This window comes from Ochotona curzoniae, unplaced genomic scaffold, assembly GCF_017591425.1.
Source record: "Ochotona curzoniae isolate NIBS_2020 unplaced genomic scaffold, NIBS_Ocur_1.0 contig_832, whole genome shotgun sequence".
NCBI lineage: Eukaryota > Metazoa > Chordata > Mammalia > Lagomorpha > Ochotonidae > Ochotona > Ochotona curzoniae.
In genome coordinates this window covers 266,660-283,010 of record NW_024466580.1, presented here as the reverse complement: position 1 = coordinate 283,010, position 16,351 = coordinate 266,660, and the positions used below count along the sequence as shown (strand labels likewise).

General features: G+C 43.4%; 1 protein-coding gene across 1 annotated transcript in view; it reads right to left on the bottom strand.

The window, feature by feature from the left end:
- The window catches only part of NCAPD3 (non-SMC condensin II complex subunit D3), a 62,372-nt gene that overhangs the window by 18,301 nt on the left and 27,720 nt on the right, over positions 1–16,351 (bottom strand). The window contains exons 15-23 of the mRNA XM_040992650.1: positions 16,206–16,340; positions 12,494–12,714; positions 8,516–8,707; positions 7,745–7,842; positions 7,517–7,632; positions 5,169–5,276; positions 1,527–1,641; positions 1,369–1,443; positions 109–347 (exon numbers count right to left, since the gene is read on the bottom strand). Coding sequence (XP_040848584.1) covers positions 109–347; positions 1,369–1,443; positions 1,527–1,641; positions 5,169–5,276; positions 7,517–7,632; positions 7,745–7,842; positions 8,516–8,707; positions 12,494–12,714; positions 16,206–16,340 — 1,299 coding nt within the window. The remainder of the gene's footprint in view (positions 1–108; positions 348–1,368; positions 1,444–1,526; positions 1,642–5,168; positions 5,277–7,516; positions 7,633–7,744; positions 7,843–8,515; positions 8,708–12,493; positions 12,715–16,205; positions 16,341–16,351) is intronic.

The following is a 16,351-nucleotide window of genomic DNA, read 5'->3' as shown; positions in this document are numbered from 1 at the left end:
GTAGTTGGAAGATTTTTCTCTCTGTGAATCTGACTTTCCAATAAAGATAGAGAAATCTTTAAAAAAACAAAAAGGCAGCACGGGGGAGAGGTGTGATTCTCCATGCACCTGTAAGAGGTTGGTGAGCAAGATGAGCGTCTGCCTCCGGATGAAAGGATCCGGGTCCTTCAGACACATGGCTATGTTAGGGATGTACTTGTCCACCATGACCGTGTACCGGATGCACAGGTCGCACAGGACAATGATGACATTGTTGCGGACAGCCACGTCTTCACACATCTCAAGCTCTCGGACAAGGGCTGGGATGCTCTTCTTGGCAAGGTCCTCATTCTGCAGGCACAGCTTTCCTGGTGGAGCAAACAGCGAAGTGTTGTGATTTGGCTGTATCTTAACTTCGTGCCTAACTTTCCTCCAGCCATACCTTGCTATGGATTATATTTCATCACAAACAGGAAACTAAAGCAGAAATGAAATGAAATATGAGAAAGCAAGTTGTACCAGGGTTTCATGAGATACATGCTATGGGATAGTCTCCATTAAAAAATGACCTTCCTTTCAAAGTCAATACTGGGGTGTTCCATTTACCTTCTCATCTGGAAAATGGCTAATAAGGCCTAATGTCATACACTTGATTTTATACGTATGGATACACCCTAGGGAGCTGAGCAAATTTAATAAATTTGAAATCTGAGCTAGATACATGGGAAGGAATGGTCATCTCGTTTATTTGATCTTATTCACTGTTATGGGAGGGTTTTTGAACTTTATGATTATCATGTGGCCCGAACAAGTTTTGCTCTCATCCTCGATTCTTAGATATCTGAAATATAAGCAGTATGAGAAAAAAAAAATGGTAACTGACAAAAATATACAACAAGATTGACAGCAAAACGATCAATTCTGTTTCTAGCGGAGGCCAGTGTTCTGAGGAGCACCCGAGTCCCCGAGGAACATGCTTCCCGCTTCCCTCGCCAGTCCCAGAGAGCGCGGAACAGGCCACCCCATTATCAACAACTGCAGTGAGCTCTCCCGTCCCAGAACTCAGCCTACAATGCTCTTCTGACAAACTTAACATGCATTACATGTATAAAAAAAATCACAGGAACAAGCAGACTTGTAATAAATCAAGATAATCCTACTAAGAACAGCAGCTCCCCATGAGGAGTGTTCTGAGTCTCCTAGTCTTATATTATTATGATCATCCTGTTAGATCTACAGAGCTGAGAGCTCCAACCAGAACGTCCTGGAAAGCGGTAAGAGTCAGACCAAGCACAAGTACGGCAGAACACGCCAGCCAGATGCGGCTGGAAATATTCAGGACAAGGGCTACCAATGGATGCAGATGGCACAACCGCCTGGTAATCTTACCTAAGGTAATGACAGCGTGAGCTCTGATCACACAGGGCATGACGGAGCCTCTGACCTGGGAGGGCGGCTGGGTGCCTGGGACGAGGGCAAGGAAAGAGGTTTACTGATGGTCCCCCAGCTCATGACAGCCCAGCACAGACACGATTCCAAGGCCTCACCATGGTCTGTCTCAGCAGAGGAAGCCAGGATAGACTGGATCATGAGGAAGACTCGATCCTCCACGCTCGCTGGACACAACTGGGCTACGTCCCCTAAGGTAAAAATGTACTTAACCTGTAAAGAGAAACAGTTTGGAAATAAGAATTATGCAAAGTAAGGGGGAAAATATTTTTGTGAGTCAAACATGTCAAAAGCATACATTTTGCCTTCCAAGTAAAACAAAAAACTTATAAAAACTCAATCAGTACTCAATCAGAACCTTACTGAAGAACAGAATGAAATATTAACTGCATCGTCTAAACCCAGACACTTCTGCAAATAAAAGGGGTTGTTGCTATTAGCAATCAGGTTATCACAGGTACAAACCAAGACTTTCTGGGGCATTCGACTTGCCTGTAATCCCATCACCAAAGATAATATCACTGTTTCTGTGTATTACTATCTTATCAAATATCTCTATAATCACATGGCTTTTTGTTTATTCGTTTTTTAGTTTTCCATGACGGGGTTTTGTACGTATCGATAGCACTTTTCCCCTCCACCTGCCTTTGTCCCCTAACTACTATTCTCCCCTTATTATTATAATAGTATAGTCCTTCAGCAACAGTCACAAATCCAATGTTCTGCTATTTAGGGGCGTTGTAGGTATAGGCAATGATAGAAAGTCTAGTATCATATTGCCAAGGTATATATAAATCTCATTGGGAGTCCTTTTATATGGGATCAGAGACGTACACTGTAATATATTTTCATTTCCTGCTATGCCAGTCTCCATTATACAGCTCATCCATGAGAATATATGTACATGCATGTTTACCTATATTTGTTTTGTATTTTGCCTAAGTGTTGCCTTGTAACAGACAGAACATAGGCTATTTGTCCTTGTGGGATTGGCGTATTTCACTGAGCGTCATGGTCTCTATCCAAACACATGAGAAGAGCAGATCTAGGATCCTAAGCCTCATCGATGCTATTCAGCATGGCCCTTGCCTAGTTAAACTGTTAGTGACTGTGAAGCACACTGGTCTTTCGATCAGTTTACATGTGATCTGAGATGCTTGGAACTACAAGAACTACGTTAGTGAAACAAAAACTGAACACAATTTTGATACGAGGAAGTTTTGGTTAAATGATGGCTTGTATCAGAGGCACCGTATCCTTTTCTTTACTGTACAGAAACAGATGATGAAATCACATTTATCACAACTCAGCCACTGACATCAGCCAACTGGTTGGCCATGACTGGCTCCTCGGAATCTTTCACACAGAAACTATTTCTAAAGTAGGGGTGCCACGCATGACAATCTTGCTGCTCTGAGGTCTCAGCTGTGCTTTGAACAGTTAACTCTCCCAGTTTCTTTAGACATTACTTTGCAGCTCTGCTCCAGTTCTATGTTGTGATGTTCAAACATTTCAGAAGACATGTTACAGTCCTTAAAGTAATCAAAGCAGGGCAGGTGCTGGGGTGTCAGGAGCTAAGCCTTTGTCTGTGGCACCAGCATGCCATATGGGCACTGGTCCTCAGGCACCTGCACTCACATGGCAAACTCCAGAAGAAGATCCAGGCCTCTAGCTTCGGCCTGGCCCACCTCTGGCCATTCTGGCCATTTGGGGAATTAATCAGTGGGTGGAAGATCACTGTCCCGCCTTCTTTCTCTATAACTGCTTTTCAAATGAAAATAATGAAAAATAAACCTTTTTTTTTAAAAAGTCAAAAGGACAAAGAACATACTCAATTTATTAGTTTTTACCTTACTGTTTCTAGGCATTTCTCTATCAACTTACAGCACGTACTGTGCTTTCCTTATTGGAATAAGGCTTCACCTGATAGAGCAGGTGAAAGCATCGCTTGCAATGCCAACATTCCACATGGGTGCCAGCTCCTGTCCATGCTGTGCCACCAGTGATCCAGCGCCAGCCCAAAGGCCTGAGAAAAGCAGAGAAAGGGGCCAGCTGTCACCACGTGAGAGATCTGAACCAAGCTGCTGGGTGGCCTCACTCAGTCCTGCAAGTTGTAGCCATTTGGGAAGTGAATCAGGATACGGAAGATCTGTCTCTCTCTCTCTCTGAAACACTTCAAAGAAGTAAATCTTTAAAAAAAATACATAAAGTGAAAAGAATGAACACTCTATCAATAAAAAAAAATTCTCCTAAAAGCAGTAAGTACTAGGCAAGGAAAGCTGTTTTTTGGTTATCAGCACTTGAAGTGTACATTATAAAACCATCTTTATAAGGTTTCTGTTGCTAGATTGGCCAATTTTCAGAACCAATGCTGTGGTGCCATGCGTTGACCAGCAATCTGAGACACCACATCCCATATTGGATCCCTGTGGATCCACTTTGGATCTAGCTCCTTGTAAATGTTAAGAAGGTGGTCTGAATGCTGGGGCTCCTGCCATCCACATGAGAAATCTGGATGGAGTTCCAGGCTTCCGGCTTTGACCTCACCAGATCTGGCTGACATTTTGGGAGTGAACCAACTGAAAGAAGATCTCTATCTCCTGTCTCTCCACCTACCTCTCCCCATCGCTCTTTCAAATGAATAAAAACTATTTTATAAAGCTTAAGTCTTTGTGGCAATAATTGTGCCATGTTTATTTTCTCCTTTCTGCTCGTATCTCACTTCAGAATGCCTGAGTTCAAGTCCTGGTGTGGCTCCTGACTTCAGCCTCATCAACACAGACAGACACTGAGAGGCACTAACTAAGCTGTGATTCAAGAAGCTGAGTCCCTGCTAATCCCATGGGAGATCTGGCCTGAGTTCCCAGCTCCTGGCCCTGAACCAGCCTTGGTTACTGTGAGCATTTCATGGAGCAGATGGGGCCTCTTTCTGTCTCAAATTTCGCTCCATCTTTCAAATTAATGAAAGAATGAATAGTAATACTGGTAGTCAATATAAATGAAAACTGTTATGTCAGACACCTACTGTTTCACTTGCGTTTCAGAAAAATCAACATGTAAGAACTGACTGCCAAAGGTCAGACGTGTTATGAGATTGAAGACACAGCCAAATGTAAGTCTCTCAGTAGAGACTTACAGGAAGAGGTCTATGACCTTAGGTAACCACAGGGTAGCGTATCTCCATACCACAAGGCAGAGAAAAGGGATTTCCTGGACAAGGTTGCCTTTGGCTGACGACAACGCTCCTGGCGTTTCTTTCTGGAGAAAGTTAACATTTATGGTCACCAGATAAAAATGCCCGGTTGTCTTACCCACCTTAGTTATTCCATAGGGCGAGATACCATCAACATCACTCAGAGGGCAGCATGGTGCCAAAGGCCGAGATGGCCAAGTCCCATCAGCCTGGATTCCTACAGCAGGATCTGAATCTGATCATGCACACGATTACATGGAGGCACAGATCCATGTGTGTAGGAAAGGGGCTGGAAGGCCCACCTCAACTAGTGTCAGTGGCTTCCCTGGGAGGCAGAGCTGGGAGAATGGGTGGGCTTCCACTTTGTACAGGATATTTGAATTTTGTCAGAGAAATTCACACTTTTTGTACATGATTTTTATTTTTCAAACCAATAAAAATAAATAAAAGGAAAAGCATCTTAAAAAAAAAACCAACAATCCTCGCACTAGTGTTTAAAGGAAGAAGGAATGAGAAATATGAAAAATGAAGAAAAGCAGCTTCTTACCATCAAGTCCTCATCCACAGTCCCTGCTCCATGCTCCTTCAGGATGACGTTGGAGAGGTGGCGCTCACAGGTAAGCAGCACGTCCCCACACACCTGCTTGAGCAGGTCCTATGACGAGCCAGACATCATCTATGAAGCACCCTGTACGTTACCCAGTGTCCACTAACACTGTCTCATTAGAAGTATGATCTCCAATGGCACCAGCCACAGGCATGAAAAATCCTAGGTGTCTTTTATCTTTCTGCAGACTGTCTCAAACCACATGCTTCCATAGCTAGCCATATGGAGCCAGCATTGTGGTGTAGCTGGTGATGCTAGCATCCTGTATGCTGTCAGCTTTTGTCTCAGCAGTTCCACCTCTGATCTAGTCCCCTGCTAAAGGCCTGGGAAAATCAGGGAAATATGACCCAAGTACTGAAAAAGAGCCAGGCTCCTGGCTTCAGCTGGCCCAGGCTAGGCTGATGATTATACCTGGGAATTGAATTAATGCATGAAAGATGTCTCTGACCCCCTGCTCTCTCTGTAACTCTGACTTCCAAATAAATAAATCTTTATATAATAATTTAAGTAATAATTTAGCTGTAAGAACTAACTGGAATTTATCCATCATTTTTATTTTCTAGGATTTCCCTATGAAGCAAAAGGGCAAATATTTACAAAGACCTAACGATCTGATTTATAGTGATCTATTTAATAGCCCTGTTGCTCTGATAATGGAGAAAAAGGTACAATTCTTCAGGCATATGCAGGTAGTGATTAACTACTGTGATAAACAGCTGATTTTAAAAAGACATAAAATAAAAAGCATGGTGTTATTCTTCTGGATCGTATTCTGAAGAGGCAAGTTTTCAGTGTGATATCTGCCATGATACCTTTAAGGGATTAGTGCACCTCTATATGCAGCAGAGAACGCTCAACTATATCCCAGAACTGGATGTCATGCCCTCTGAGAGGCTATTCCTACACACCTAGGTTAAGCTAACGGCCTCCACTCTAGAAGTTCAATGTTACCTTAGGTGTACTACAGTTTTAGCGATGACCATATTACATTGGAATTCCTCTTTTATGTATACCTCTACCCCACTACAGTGCAGGTGGTGCCTTAGGAAAAAGCCTATCCCAACATAGCATCTAAGTAAGCAAGGTTGTCAAATCATGAAGAGCATCATGGTTTTGGTCTGACTTGGCCCAAAATTTATCAAAACAACTGCCTTTATCACTTCTGAAAGAATGACTGCACTTAAGGTCGCAATACCCTATATAACCTAAACAACGCTAAGAGCTTCTAAAATTCAAATCAACCCATTGGAGACCTCAAGATGCGAACCTGTTGTGTAACTGACAAGTCTCAGAATGGCAGCCTGTGAGGGCGCGGGCAGAGCATCCTGTGCTGGCACTCTCGCCATACACAGCCTCTCCTCACTCCAGTCACTAGGGGTGTGGACTGGGCAACCGAGCCCTTACAGGCAGAACTCAGGACATTTTCTCCTCAGATGGCCAAAAGATGTTTCCTTGTCATTTCTGCTTGTGCTACTGGTTGGCTCTGGGAATATCAAAAGAAATCAAATTCTCCTGAGAGTCCTCTGTATGCTTGCTGAACCCCCTGTGCCAGAGCATTTCCCTTCTTTGTGAACACTCCAGGACTTTGAGGTATCCCTTAAATATCTTTAACCCTTACCCAATCGCTTTCCTGCAGACATAATCTATTATATTAAGATATCTGAAAAGTCCTCACTGAAGTTGAGTTACGGCAGTCACAGTAACTGTTTGCCTTACGTAAGTCACTGATTTGGACTTGTGTTCATGCACGTCTAGGCAAGCTGTAAACTAGTGGGGCAATTCCTGGAACATATTAGCAAGTTAGCAAGTTAGAGTTGAGTGATGTAATCTCTTGAAACAATACAGGCACTTTCCAGGATTATAAGTTCTCAAAAGACCAAAAACTGAGGTCTGAGGGAACTCCCAGATACAGAGCTGTCTATTAAATGTTCTTGGGATGGGAGTGGAAATGAAGGATATCCACATCTCAGAAGCATCTGGGCTACAATGTCCAGAAGACAATCTTGCCAAGTTCTCAGCAGAAGTTGAGTCCAGTCAACAGGTATGCCTTACTAAGAGACACAGGGCTCCTGGGACTAGGATGCTCACTAAGCCAAGGGAGCCAAGCTGTTAGGTGAACCTGCTCGGGGCATGTTAGTTCTTACAGCTAACTGTAATAACTGCCAGGAACTACACATCCTTACAGGTCCTCTGTTCATGAAGAACATTCCTCAAACTTCAAAACAAACAAGAATAACAGACCGAGGTAACAAAACTAGAAGTACATCAAGGAGAGTTCGTGGGCTTACCTGTTCTTCTGTCAATGTCTTCGCGGATGCTTTACAGAGCCTTTGTAAGGTATCGACAGCCGAACTGATCGACTCCAGAGACCACTGAAATCCATTCAGCTTACATTTGATCACGCCTAAGAAGGAAGTCAAAATTCTTGAAGTGTAACTTGTGAACCACAGATACAAGCATACAAAAGCCAAGTGGGCATCAATGCCTTTAAGAACTAGTCACCAATAGACACTTACCAGTCACCTTGTCCCGGGTGACCTTAGGAAGATGTTTTGCAATATGCCCGATAACACACAGAATGTGTCCTAATGTGTCTGCACGAGGATTCTGTTGACTAGAGAAAGGGCAGGAGAGATAACAAGACAGAAGAAAATTAAACAACGCTGCCATTAGATGTGTGAATGATGAGCACTGGAGAAAGCAGGGTAGGCAGCATGGTGTAGGACACCAGCTCAGGGCGAAGGCTCTGAATGCACGCGAGCGAAAGCTACCCATTTAACAGTGATCCTTTGTTTCTCTTGGATCTTTTACAGGCCAGTACTTCTTATCTGCTTATACTTTTTCGTTTTATTCATTTATTTGTTGGAAAGGCAAAGAGAAAGTGAGAGGAAGAACCTTGAAGGAAAGAGCAAGCAAGCAAGCTCTGCCACTCACTGGTTCTCTCTCCGCATCTCCAGCCTGGGCCAGGAAGAAGCCAAGAACCAGAAACAGTCTCCCATGGAGCCTGCAGGAAGCCAAATATCTGCATCACCACCTGCTGCCTACCAGTGTCCGCCTTAGCAGAAAGACGGAGCTGAGGAAGCAACCAGGACTAGAAACCAGGCCTGTCACGGTAAAGTGGCATCTTGACTGGAGGTCAAACGCCTGTCTGATTATGCCAAAATTTCAAGAAAACATCACTGTCCACAAACAGCTTGAAAACAGGTCACTCCTTCCTTTAGCCATCAACTTTGTTACCAGAAACTGTGAGCGCCCCTTCTGGGTGGAACAGAAACAAACGCACACACCTGCTGATCTTCTCCCACGACTGAATTATCTTGGTATAGTCCAACTTGGGTGATGAGCAGGCAATTTTGGAGAGCAGCATCCAGGCTGGTGCAGAATGTTTTGTGTCAGTGTGAGAGACCATGTTGTTGATGAAACTGGGAGAAAATTTATCTTTCTTGGACCATATGTGAAAAGCCTTATTTAAATAACGGCTGTGAAGAAACACAGAAATGCAATTATAAATACAAAAAAAACCCCCCAAAAAACAAAACAAAAAACAAACCAAACTCAGATTGGCTTCTTCAGATAGGGCACCAACTCCCGATGCCCCAGACTTCCCTCTGGCACAACAACATCCAGTGCCACAGCTGATGCCAAACCAGGCGGCTTCTCAATCTTCACTGAAGGATATGATGTATTTACAAAGCAGAGCATCGAATTTCTTAATTCATTTTGTGAGCCCTAAATTCAAGCCCTCTACAATTTCTATACATGCACATGGGACAGTGTATCAATAACAACACATTCAAACTCCCTAATGTCACAGTGACCAAAAAAACCTGCAACACTGTATTTTGTTCATTGGACAGACTGGAGAGAAATAGCATTCTAGCATTTAAATATGGTGGTAGTAAATGAGTCAAAATTTGGTATAACCTATGCCACTCTGAAATAGACTATGCCAAATCTTTTGAAAAATACAATCAAATATGATTCTGATGGTCCAATGGGACTGTGTTAATATCACTGATATTTTTAATCTTCTATGTGACTCGTTCCAATAGAGCCGTATATAAGGCCACTTGGCGCAAGAGACCATGTTCTTCTCCTAATTAGTTCACCTTTGACTACTGGGAGGTAACACACACATGCACTTTTTCTCATTACGATTTAAACAGTAGATTCTCAAAGGAAGCAGAGTACAGAACCTAAGATAAAATGAACATATCCACATCCAGGAAGCATCTGGATATAAATGGTCTTATTAATTACTGATTTCTTAAAAATCTACCCATATGTGCCAAGTTTATCTGCAGGTAGCCAACAGCCAGATTTATACTTGATTTATACTTGACATATTTAAGCATAAGATACAATCAACAAATACGTGAAAACTTATTTGAAAAGATTCACCTGAGGTATGAAGTGATTGTTTTTTAAAAGAATTATTTTTACTGGAGAGGCAGATCAGATTTACAGAGAAAAGGAGAGGCCGAGAGAATGATCTTCCATCCACTGGTTCACTCCCCAAATGGCTGCCACGGCTAGAATCGAGCCGATTCAAAGGATAAGACTTGGGCCCATACGGGATCCGAGGGATCGCCAGGTAAAGATTTAGCAACTGAGCCTTTGTGCCAGGCCCAAGGTACGAAGTGCTATTTACCACATGACACCTAAGGAATAGAAACAGAACTGTCAAATCCTCTGACAAGCCCCTCCCCTGCATGTGAGCTGTGCTGTCTCAGCAAGCTTTGTCTACACCTGGCACACCGCGTCTGTTAGGAGTTTCCTTCTAAGTGCCCTCTCAGATTCTCACTTCAGCGATCTTTCCTTTCAGTGTCTTTGAATTAAGAGTTATCGAGAAGGTTCTTTTTTTGTTTGTTTCTGGAGATTAGAGAACACTACCAAAAAAGAGGAGACATAAACCCACTGGGCCTAAGTTGCTGCTGGACGCACACTCTCAAGGGATTATCCTTAATATAGTCAAGGAATAAAATAAGACTGACAATTTCAGGAGACAACTGGAGACCATAATAAAAAATGTAAATTGCAGAAAAATGCAATGATATTATTTTAATAAGTAGATTTTATAGTGCATTGCATACAAATAAAGAGGGCCAGGGATAAAAGATATATTCAAGAACAGTACAGGTACAGGGAGAAAAGGAAAGAGGAGGCCAGCTGCAGCGGCCAGCAGAAGAGAAAGCTGTAATAAGACAACGTGTCAGACACCAGTGGGAGCAAATATGCCGAGTAGAGCAGAACAGTCTTCCGAGCTCAAGCTAAGAATTCCTCCTTTATTCCAAAGGTGGAACTTCAAAGCGGCGAAGAAAGGGTGGCCTCTCTGATTAACGGGTAGATTAGTTTTATTTAGAAAAAAAAACACTAAAGTTGATCTCTAATAGAGTACATTTAAATTAATGATAGTAAGTATAATAGTAAAAAGAAAACTATTTTAGGCCCTGATATGATGGCTCCATGGGCTAATCCTCCCCCTTCAAGCTCTGCTAGGCCATAGGGGTGCTTGTTTGTGACCTGGCTGTCCCACTTGCCATCCAGCTCCCTGCTTGTGGCCTGGGAAAGGAGAGGATGGCTCAAAGCCTTGGGATGCTGGACCCGCACGGGAGGACCAGGAACGAAGCTCCTGGCTCCTGTCCTTGGATTAGATCAGCTCCAGTCACTGCAGACATCTGAGGAGTAAACCAGTAGATGTAAAATCTTTCTCTCTGTAGATCTGTCTTTCCAACAAAAATAAGGAATAATAATAAAAAACAATAAAAAAAACAATCAGTTCTAGGATATTATGTAAGGAGAGTATCTACATGACTGTGGTAGGAAAATGCTTCTTATAAAAGGTGAGCCATAGAGGAAAATCACTGACAAGCATCTCAAAAGACATCATATAAAACAATAGCAAACTAGGGTGGGAAATGATGTTTGCAATGGTTGTGGATAACAGCATACACACAGAAAATGTACTGAGCACTTTTAGGTGAGGAAGATCAGCTGTCCAGTTAAAAAAAAAAGGGGGGGGGGACAAGAAAATCTAAACAATTCACAAACGCAACTATATGCTGATTCATATGAAAAAAAAGGCTTGGGGCCCGGCGTGGTAGCCTAGTGGCTAAAGTCCTCGCCTTGCTCGCACCAGGATCCCACATGGGCGCAGGTTCTAATACTGGCGGCCCTGCTTCCCATCCAACTCCCTGCTTGTGGCCTGGGAAAGCAGTTAAGGACGGCCCAAAGCCTTAGGACCCTGCACCCACGTGGGAGACCAGGAAGAGGCTCCCGGTTTAGGATCAGCGCAGCTTCAGCCATTGTGGTCGCTTGGGGAGTGAATTATCAGATGGAAGATCTTTCTCTCTGTCTTTCCTTCTCTCCGTATATCTGACTTTCCAATGAAAATAAAATTTTTTTTATAAAGGCTATATCTTATTAATCAACATGGCAGTGTAAATTGTCATACAGCTTTACTGGGCCGGCTGTGTCAATTCAGGCATCCCTTTAAATATGAAAATGAAGTCAATTCTCTTGCTGCTTAAATCCTTTTTAAAGAATCTCAGAAAAGTACGTAGCTGGTACTGAGAACAAACGTGGAATACCAAGTTATTCAACTGGCTGCTCTCACGAATAGGAAACTATAGCCCGGAGAGTTGGCTTAGAACACTGGGAGTATGCCAGATACTAATTCTATTATTATTTCTGCTCTATATCACATACACTATATTTAAATGAAGAAATAAAGTATTTCTGGTATGATAAAAGCTGAAAGAACAAACCCATTCAACATAGCCTAAACATGAACTAGTTACAAGATTCCTGCAGTACAAATTAAAATTGATCACCACAGACACTGACTCCTAACTAGTTCCACTCTCTACCCATGTGGCTCAATAAATGTTGTCAAATGAGGGAAAAAAGAAAGCCATTGCATAGTCCACCAATCTTATGAAATGTTAGAAGAATTTGAACTGAAGAGATAAGCAGCTATCTTCCCCAATAACCGTACTAGTAAAAGGCAGTATTAACATGCCATGTCCCTCAGTGTTTTCTGTCATGTAAGACCCCGTTCTCACGCTGCAGGGTACCCAGGGAGAGTCAGAAGAGAGGAGCGGGGTCCCCAGAACAGCTGCCATGAAGGTGCTCAGGGATCCACAGACCAAGAAAAAGAGACAGTTTCCACATATACCGAGTAACTGGGAAAGGTGACGTCTCAAGGGCGCAGGGGACAAGCTGTATGGCCTGCATGAAGAGCACAGGCTGCACGATGACCATACCTCAGTTCCCGGCTTTCTGTCGTGAGGAGGCCGAGAAGTGCCCACACGAGCACCTGGCCGTTGTCTTCACTGTGAAATTCACTGTGATGCTTAATGTTCTGCAGCAGGATCTGGTCCAGGCACTCCAGGGCCTTCTCCTGCACAGTGCTCTCCGAGTCCATCACCACGGGGATGACACCCAGCAGCCAGGTTTTCTGGATCTGGACACATCTTGGTTGGGCCTTAGGATTTCAAAATGGTGATGTCAGAGGGTCTGACACGATCAGAGGTTTAAACCCAAGGCCATGAAGTTACAAGCCACACTTTGACAAACATGTTAAATATAAGCAAACATATGATTCAAATAAAACATAGCATAATCAAATATACAATGGCAATAAACCATAAAGTGAAAACAAATCAATATTTAAAAGTATATGCGAAAAACAAAATTCAGAGCCTGGTGCGGTAGTCTAATGCCTAAAGTCCTTGCCTTGCACACACCAGGATCTCATATGGACACTGGTTTTAAACCTGGCTGCTCCACTTCCCACCCAGCTCCCTGTCTGTGGCCTGGGAAAGCAGTCGAGGATGGCTCAAAACCCTTCAGACCCTGCACCTGTGTGGGAGACTCAGAAGAAGCTCCCGGGTCCTGGCTTCAGAGCAGCTCAGCTATAGCCGTTGCAGCTATTTGGGGAGTGAACCAGCGGACGGAAGATCTTTATCTCTGTATCCCCTTGTCTCTGTAGATCTGCTTTTCCCATAAAAATAAGTAAATCTTTCAAAAAAATTCAACTACCAGCTTACTATAAATTAGGGCATACTGAAATTTTAAACTTATATGCTGAAATCATTTTATTAGGAGTAGCAAATCAATTTTTTGATCATTCAAAAACAAGAATAAATAATGAACAGTTATCCAAAGGAGGAATTAGTATAGAATGTTGGTGGAAAAAATATGCATTATTTAATGCCTTCTATCATAAAATATAAACATTCTTCTAAAATTTTTCAACAGTAAATTATTAGGAAGTCAATTATATATATATGTGTTGCTTTGGCAATACCATATATGCCATATTATATATAGTACCAGTTTTGCTTTGGCAATATCATATACATGGACAAATATGCATATATATGCACAAATTATGTACATATTTAAAAGATTTATGTAGTTGAAAGGCACAGTGACAGAGAAGGGGAGAGGAAGTGCAGAGTGGGAGAGGAGGAAGGGGATGGAGAGATCTTCCTTCTACCAGTTCATTCCTCAAATGCGATGGTCAGGGTTCCTCAGTCCAATGCTGGGAAGGTGGGAGCCAGCCAGACACCAGGCTATCCTCTGCAAGCCGTAGGGGCCTGAGCACTTGGGCCATCAGCTCCTGCCTCTTCAGGTGCATTAGCGAGAAGTTGGAATGGAAGTGCATCAGCCAGGACTTGCAAATTGCAGTCCTGCAAACTGCAGCTTCATCTGCTATATCACACTGCTAGTCCCATCTGTAGATATTTTAATTGAGAAAAAATTTATCTGGACTTCTAGTTTAGCCGAATGAACTTATTTGTTTCATGTAGTGTTTAAGTTGAAGTTGAGAAATGAGCAGATGAGTAGTCACAAGGGATGCGTGCTGTGGCACGTCAAGCTGCCACCTGGACACCTGTACTGCATATCGGATCACCGGTTTGAGTCGCTGGGAGAGCTGATGAAGATGGTTGCTATGGGAAACCTGGATGGGCTCTGGGCTCCTGAGGTTGGCCTGGCCCAAGGACAGCTGCTACAGGCACCTGCGGAATGAACCAGCAGAGGGAAGATATCTCTACATTTCTGTCTCTCCCTCTCTTCCTCTTGATACTTGTCTTTCAAATAAATAAATCTTTGAAAAAAAAAAGAGATTAGTACACTCAAGCATTAGTTCAGCATTGGGCAACTTGCCACTATTGTAACAAAATGTGTGACAGAAACTAAAGGTGAGAGTTTTATTTCACTCACAGCTTTGCAGCTTCAACTCTAAGATCGGGCAGCCATAAATGTGGTCTCTGAAGAAGGTGCAGTCACGCAGTGCTGTGTGTGTGAGCCGGGAGGCGGACTGAGTGCGTCTGATTAGGTTTACACAATCAGAATCAACCTTCTGGGGGACCACCCTCAATGTCCTAAAGAACCCTCACTAAAGGCAATGATTATAGAGGAACACACTAAGCCACCACTCAACAGCACCAACATCATATGTGGAAGTACAGGTTCTAGTCCTGGATATCTGATTCTCCCCCCCCCCCCCCATTTATTTATCTTTATCTGAAAGGCAGGGTTACAGAAAGAGAAGGCACAGAAACAGAGAACAGCTTCAAGGGTAGGAGCTGGGCTAGTCTGAGGTCAGGAGTTGGAAACTTCCTCCGGTTTCCCATGTGGGTGCAGGGGCCCCTTCCTGGACCATGCCCACAGAGCTGGATCATTGTGGAACAGTTGGGGCATGAACCGGCTGCTATAAGGGATGCTGGAGTTGCAGATGGAGACAGCCTACTGTGCCACAGCTCCAGGTTCCTGAGCTATCATCTCTGATCCAGTTCCCTGCTAACACACCTGGGAAGGAAGCAGGAGGAGATGGCCCAAGTGTTTAGGCCCCTGCCCTCCATGTGGGAGACCAGGATGCAATTCCTGGTTCCTGGATTTGGTTTGGCCCAGACCTGGCTGTTTGGAGCCATTTGGGCAGTGAACAAGTACATGGAATATCTCACGCCATTTTTCAAATAAATAAATAAATTTTAAAAGATTTATGTATTTTATTGCAAAGTAGATTTAGACAGAAGGCAAGACAGAAAGATCTTCCATTTGCTGGTTCATTCTCCAAGGGACTGCAACAGCTGCAGCTGAGCTGATCTGAAGCCAGAAACCTGGAGCTTTCTCTGGATCTCCAACATGGGTGCAGGAGCCCAAGGCTTTGGGCTGTCATCTTACTGTTTTCCCAGGCCACAAGTGGGGAGCTGGATGGGAAGTGGAACAACCAGGACATGTACCAGCACCCATATGGTATCCTGGGTACTAGGCTACCACACTAGATGCAATAAATACATCTTAAAAAAAAAAAGACCTCCCACAGTAAGCCCATGTTCTAAATTACTGTAATTACACTATATTTTGATCCCCTTATGTCATTAACATATGACTTTGGGGATAATTTTATTTTTGCAGATCTTATCTATTTGAAAAGCATAGCGAGCGAGAGAGAGACTGTCCGTCTGCTGCTTCACTCCCCAGGTGCTTACAATGAATAGGCCAGGGCCAGGTGGAAGGCAGGAGCCTGGAAATCCATTGGGTCTCCCACATGGCCATCAGGCATTGGGCCATCCTCTGCTGCTTTCCTAGGTGCATTAGCAGGTAGGTGGATTGGAAGCAGAACAAACAGGACTTAAACCAGAGTTCTGATATGGAATGCTAGAGCTGTAAGAAACTGCTTAACCCATTTGAGCTGCAGTGCTGGCCCCCCAAAATAAACATCTGCATGAGGTCAGCAGCCAAATTTAATTCAAAGGAAAGCCAACTCTGAACCACAGTCAACAGGAAGCGTAGTCTATCGAATGCAATCAACAGATGGCCACTTCTTTCCTCTTACACTATGTAGTCCCACAGCTGACTTCATAGTTTCTAATGGGCAACTCAACATTCAGCAGGAGGTAACCAATACAGAGTTCTTTTAGTGTAAAATACCAGGTTTTAGGCTGACAACGCCTTGCCTCTCACCATGAGAAGTTCAGTAAGGGACTGTAGGGCCTGCTTCCGGACAGACACTGCAGGGTCCCTGCAATGGTCCTGCAGAACGGACAGGTCTTTCTCCATATTTAAGATGTCACAGTGTTTCAAAATACACACTAACACCTGGAAAACAC